The following is a 6,636-nucleotide window of genomic DNA, read 5'->3' as shown; positions in this document are numbered from 1 at the left end:
AGTTTCCTAAAAGTATATGCCATTACTGAGGACTTCGGAAAATCCACTTCTTATTTCTAGGATAAGCAGCATAAGGTCTGTTTTACTCTTGTGGGATCTTGTCAGGTAATTGTGAACTGAGTTGGCCACTGTTGGAAATAAGAATATAGGGCTTGTTGAACCTTTGGTCTGTCTCAATATGGCAACTCATATGTTCTTAAGTGTTAACATGCAGAAATTTGGAACAATGCCCCAGAATTCATCATCTGACAAGTCTGGGGTCCCATGGCTACAACAAGCTTGTCTGCATGCCTCCTAGCTCTATCCCTCCTTTCCCCTCTCTCCAGATCCTGAAGGGCAAGCTGTGCTCTATATATTCCTCAAGGCCTTGCAGTTTATTACCAGAAAGGGGCAGCAGAGCACTTTCCCTGGCAGAAAGGCTGTTTTTCACAGTTCTGCAATGGATTTTCCACTACTTTTGAGAGAGTGCTAATTGTGATATTTATTATACAACAGTCAGGATTCACATTACAGTACAAGATAAATCATAAGTTACTAGATCATGTTCCCAACGAACTGTCGACCTAATGATGAATTTTTAATTCACTGACAGGACATTGCAGAGTGAAGGCAGCGTGCTCTAGCCCAAACTCATGCAAAATAACTATGTGCATATATAGAAGGGACAGGCTTCTTTAGTTTTCTGAGGAGTCTGTTTCTTCGGTGGAGCCATCACTCTCGAGGTCCGTTCTTGGCCGGTGCTGGAGAGGTTTCCGAGGGGAGCTGATGCATGGCAGTGCTCGAAGCTGAACAGTCAGTGGGCCTGTTGCAGGACTGGAGACAGAGTTCTCAGACATCTGGGCAACTCTGAATGTTAACAGGAAGAAAGAAATAACAGCAGTTAAGGTCGTGTAGCTCTGGAGGTGCTGGGCGAGAAGAAGCAGCAGTACAGACACCACACTAGCTCCCAAGAGAATGTGTAACTGCTGAAATATTCCACAACACATAAACAACGAGCAGCTGAAACTCTCGAGGGCTAGGAGTAAAGACCAGTAGACTCACAAAAATGCACGAGAAGAGGATTTCCAGACATCCGGATTTCGCCAGACACGGCTTTTGAAAACCGGCACTTTGTCCAGGGTTTGAAAAGAAATTGTGTCAGGAGGGGGGCAACACGGCGATGCCACGTGCTCATGATGTCATTGCATCGGATCCGTGGATGCCTTTTTGCCTGACGAACCGGCAGTGGGGGTGAGGCTGGGGGCGGAGCTGGGACACAGCGGAGTGGGGATGGGCCTGGGATCTCAAAGTCCCTCCTTGAGGGCCGCAATCCAGTCGGGTTTTCAGGATTTCCCCAATGAATATGCATGAGATCTATGTGCACGCACTGCTTTCAATGCATATTCATTGGGGAAATCCTGAAAACCCGACTGGATTGCGGCCCTCAAGGAGGGACTTTGAGATCCCTGGTCTAGGGGGTCCAGATTTTACCCTACATGAGAGAGATTTGCATACAATCGAGCAGGGGTGCCAACACTTTTTGGGCTTGCAAACTACTTTTAAAATGACCAAGTCAAAATGATCTACCAACAATAAAATTTTAAAAAACACAAAGCACATGGTACGCAGAGAAAATATGAATTATCATTTATATTCCGGGGTTTTTTCCAAAGAGGTCAAGGCAGATGACTTTAAAATATACGATATCACCTCAGTAACAACTATACAAAACTAGACAAATATACCCCCTCTCCTTTTACTAAACCTCAATGGCAGGTTTTAACGCAGGGAGCTGCGCTGAATTCCCCTCACAGCTCCCGAAGCTCATAGGCTTCCTGCACTAAAAAACACTATCGCGGTTTAGTAAAAGGGGGCCATAGTGCAAAATATAGACAGCAGATATAAATTCTCAAAACGGACACCTTTTGATCAGTAAATGAAAATAAAATAATTTTTTCTACCTTCTTGTCTGGTGATTTCATGAGCCTGGTTGCACTTCCTTCTTCTGACTGTAAATCCAATATTTCTTTCTTTCTCTCTCCCCCTGCCCCCCTCTTTATTTCTGTCTTTCTTTCTCCCCACTGCCTGCCTGTCTTTCTTTCTCTCTCCCTGCTCCCCCCCAAACCACCACGCCGATTTCTCCCTGCTTCCCCGAGCCAGGCCTGGAGCATACAAGTGCCGGGCCCAAAAGCCTTCCCTCTCCCCTCCCCCCCCAATGTCAATTCTGACATCAGAGAGGAAGTTCCAGGTCAGCCAGGCAGAAATTGGTTGGCCCAGAACTTCCTCTCCAACGTCAGAATTGACGTCGGAGGTGAAGGCTTGTGGGGTCCGGTGCTTGTACGTGCCTGGCCTGGCTCAGGGAGGCAAGAAGAACAAGATCACAAAGGCAACGCGATCAACTCACGTTGCCTTTGCGATCTACTGGTCAATCACGATGGACCATTTGGGCACCCCTGGAAATCTTAATCATGAAAACTTGACTTATTGGTAGCCCTCGAGGATGAACCCAGTGCTATAGCCATCCAGCCAGTCCATACCAGCTTAGTACCTTGTGGTGTGAAACATGTATAACTTTTATTTTGCATCTCAGACAGTATAGTGGGGGAGGGGGAATTCTACAACCGGGCACCTATTCTAAAAAGTGAAGCAGGCGTCTTTCCTTTATGGAACACCAGGACATAAACATGCACGTGTGCTTATACCAGCCTGAGAGTTGGTGTAAATGCTCGAGCCTAAGAGCCATTAATATACATGACTTTATTTTATTTCATTAGGGGCTTTTTTCTACTAGGTTTCTATTTTCTTACAATTTTATCTAATCTTTTGTTTTATTTTCTTACTTAATTTTGGTTATGTTTTTCTCCTTGCATTTTTAGTTTGTTAAGTAACTGTTCATGGGTGCTTTATTTAGACTGTGAGCTTTAGGGACAGTTAGGGATATTTGCTAAGTACCTAATATTTGATGTATTATTACACTGACAAAATGCACCTTGATAGTAAACCACTTGTATTGCAACCCACTTGCATCCCATGTACTGACAAAATATATCTTTACTGTAACCCACTTGCATCCCATGTACTGACTAAACCTATCTTTATTGTAAACCGTTTCGAACTTCACGGTATAGCGGTATATAAAAAATAAATTATTATTATTATTACTGTTTGTGAAACGCTGTGAACTTCGAAGAGGTATTGGCGGTATTCAAATAAAAATTGCATTGTCTTGTATTATTTAGAGAATGGTGATTAAGGTGGGATTGTGGAATTTATGTGTACAGATATGAAATTATTCTAATTGTTTATAGACATAATAGGGGTGTAAGTAGTAGCATCTATTTTGTGGAATTACCCCTACATGTTACACTTACAAGGGTCATTTCATAACAGGTCCAAAGAGCACACTCAGATTAAAAAGATAAATCCCTCCAAACAAGCTCCAGATAAAAAACTGAAGCACATAATATAACCCAGTAAGATATTGATCTAAAATAGACCTTCAGATTTAGCACCACCAAAGTGCTCAAAGCATCATCATCAGCCCTAACTTAAATCAATATTTTCATTAAATGTCCAAATCTGTGCAAAATAGTCTCCAAAAATCACTCCCCCAAAATATGAAATAATGAAGAGTTATTCATCCAAGAGCACGGTCCTCTATGCTTGAATACGAGTCATTTTCCTGAAAAGAAAAATGCCTTAGTGTTCTAATACAAACTACCAGTTTGCTTTTCGGGAAAATGAGATATATTCGAACACAGAGGACCGTGAATTCTACCACTCCAAAGTAGAGTACTGCTACACATTATGTCGTCATTTGGGCTGACTGGAATCAAACACTTACTGAGGATATTTGGAGGTTCCTGTTTATGGATACGTTGAAGATTTGACAAAACTGCGCTTGGATGAATAAGACTTCATTATTTCATATTCTTTGGGAGTTATTTTTGAACACTATTTTGGACATTTGATAAAAATATTGATTTAATCTAGGACATGGTTATATACTTTGAGAACTTGTGTGAAAGTATTTTCTTTTCTTTTTTTTAAATTCTTTATTCATTTTTGCATATTACAACAAGTGTATTAGATAAAATCATATGAACTTATAAATACCCACTTGATTAACTCTCATATAACACATTAAATATAACATTTCATTACATATTTATATTCTAATATCTTGAATATTATGTATTACACCTGATATCTGAACAATTATTATTAAATAGAAACCCCCCATCCCATCCCCTCCCGTAATAGTATTTCATACAATACAGTGAGACTATTAACATATTCATATGCGTTATGAGATAAATAAAAATAATGCCCACCTTAAAGAAAGTCTCTTCACATTTTAGACCAATAGTGAGATAATTCAATTTGCCGATGACACAAAATCGTTCAAAGTTGTTAAATCGTAAGAGGATTGTGAAAAATTGCAAGAAGACCTTGGGAGATTTAGTGAGAATATTTCCCAGTGTCTCAAGAGCTACGCAATTACGAAGGAAAGAATTTTTGAAATTAAGAACAAGAGTTTTAGCTCTTGAGGCATCTTTTTACTTAAAATTTCCATGCAAATGTCTTGTTAAATTACAAGACATTGAATATATATTTTGGGATCCAATTCAATTGCAACAATTTTTAATAACCCGAGAACAAAAATGATTTTTCTTTTTCCTCAATGTTTTTCAATGTGTCTTTACTGAGAATTTCGGTGGATGTAAGAATCCCATATAGTAATGGAATGGTTAAGATTCTTCCGGAATCAAAACCATTTCTTAGATTTCTTTATTTTTGTTAGTTAGATTGTCGTAGGCCTCTCCAATTGTTGTGGGCTTGAAAAGGAATGTTTGTGATGTATATGATTTGTTTAAAATTTGGTGTAAGTAACCTTTATCCTTTGTATCTATTGTAAACTTTAAATTTATAAAAAAAAAAAACAAAGTTGTTAAATCGTAAGAGGATTGTGAAAAATTGCAAGAAGACCTTCGGAGACTGGGCATCAAAATGGCAATGACATTTAGGGCTCCTTTTACAAAGGTGCGCTAGCGTTTTTAGCGCACGCACCGGATTAGTGCACGCTAGCCGAAAAACTACCGCCTGCTCAAGAGGAGGCGGTAGCGGCTAGCACACGCTATTCCGCGCGTTAAGCCCCTAACGCACCTTTGTAAAAAGAGCTCTTAATGTGAGCAAGTGCAAAGTGATACATGTGGGAAAGAGGAACCCGAACTATAGCTACGTGATGCTGGGTTCTGTGTTAGGAGTCACTGCCCAGGAAAAGAATCTAAGTGTCATTGTTGAGGATACGTTGAAATCCTCAGCTCAATGTGCTGCGGTGGCTAAGAAAGCAAATAGAATGTTAGGAATGATTAGGAAAGGAATGGAAAACGAAGTTGAGGAAAAGCTAAAACAACTAGGGCTCTTCAGCTTGGAGAAGAGACAGCTCAGGGGAGATATGATAAGAGGTCTATAAAATACTGAGTGGAGTGAAAAGGGTAGGTATGAATTGCTTATTTACTATTTCCAAAAATATTAGGACTAGGGGGCATACGATGAAGCAACTAAGTAGTAGATTTAAAACAAACCAGAAAAAATATTTATTTACACATTGTGTAATTAAACTTTGGAATTTGTTGCTGGAGAATGTGGTGAAATTAGTTAGCATAGCAGGGTTTAAAAAAAGGTTTCTATAATTTCCTAAAAAAAGAAATCCATAGGCCATTATTGAGATGGCTTGGGAAAACACACTGCTTATTCCTAGGATAAGCAGCATAAAATCTGGTTTACTTCTTGGGATCTTGCCAGGTACCTGTGACCTGGATTGGCCACTGTTGGAAACAGGATACTGGGCTTGATGGTCCTTCGGTTTGTCTCAGTATGTTAATTCATACGTTCTTAGACACTTGCTTTCTGGTATATTAGTGGAACTAGTATCTACCCACATAGGCAGTTTAGATATGAGCTCTTATTCCAGGCACAGAGCTGGGGCAAATGCTTGTGCTTAGATTCCAGAGATACATACATAACCTATAGCATTCTATAATTTACAATGCCCCCGCCAATCAGATCCCTTGAAGAACTCCTCAGCTTTAGAAAAGCAAGAAAAACATACCTCTTCACCTAAACCTCTACCCTTGACTGTTAGACTACAAAGAGATGTATATGGGTACCAGAACCAGTATGTGTCAAATAAGGAAAACTTGTATTGTAAAATCTAGCACTGTAAGGAGAACTATGGCAAACTGTAATCAGTGAACTGTATATTGTGTTAGTATGTGTCAAGTTAGGATAAAAAACTTGTCCTGAAATGTGATGTATGTTTAACCTGGAACCCGTTCTGAGCTCTTTGGGGACAATGGGTTAAAAAATGAAAGAAATAAGTAATAATAATAATAATAATCTGAACTAAACCTTAAGTTTGTATAGCGCATCATCTCCACACTCGTAGAGCTCGGCACGGTTTACAGGGAATGGTATAGAGAAGGAACTCCAATGAGGGATGCAGGACAGTAAAAAGGTTATTCCAGAGCTCTGGAATTCTGAAGGATAGGGATGTCCCTAGTTCTCCTGGATGGGACATGCCTTTTAATGAGGGGAAGGATAGTTTTCTAGGCGGTTTACACCGAACAGAGTTGGACAATCAGCAAATGACAA

General features: G+C 39.9%; 1 protein-coding gene across 3 annotated transcripts in view; it reads right to left on the bottom strand.

Moving 5' to 3' along the window:
• Positions 1 to 463: 463 nt before the first annotated feature.
• C19H11orf49 (chromosome 19 C11orf49 homolog) overlaps positions 464 to 6,636 on the bottom strand; it is a 79,063-nt gene continuing 72,890 nt past the window's right edge. For 2 of the 3 annotated variants that reach the window (XM_033928227.1, XM_033928229.1), the window contains one exon: positions 464 to 846. In XM_033928227.1, coding sequence (XP_033784118.1) covers positions 675 to 846 — 172 coding nt within the window. In that variant the 3' untranslated portion in view covers positions 464 to 674. The remainder of the gene's footprint in view (positions 847 to 6,636) is intronic. The other variant, XM_033928228.1, reaches the window with a different exon arrangement.

This window comes from Geotrypetes seraphini, chromosome 19 (genome assembly GCF_902459505.1).
Source record: "Geotrypetes seraphini chromosome 19, aGeoSer1.1, whole genome shotgun sequence".
Lineage (NCBI taxonomy): Eukaryota > Metazoa > Chordata > Amphibia > Gymnophiona > Dermophiidae > Geotrypetes > Geotrypetes seraphini.
Note: the sequence above shows the minus strand (reverse complement) of the source record. Positions and strands in the feature narration are given on the sequence as shown.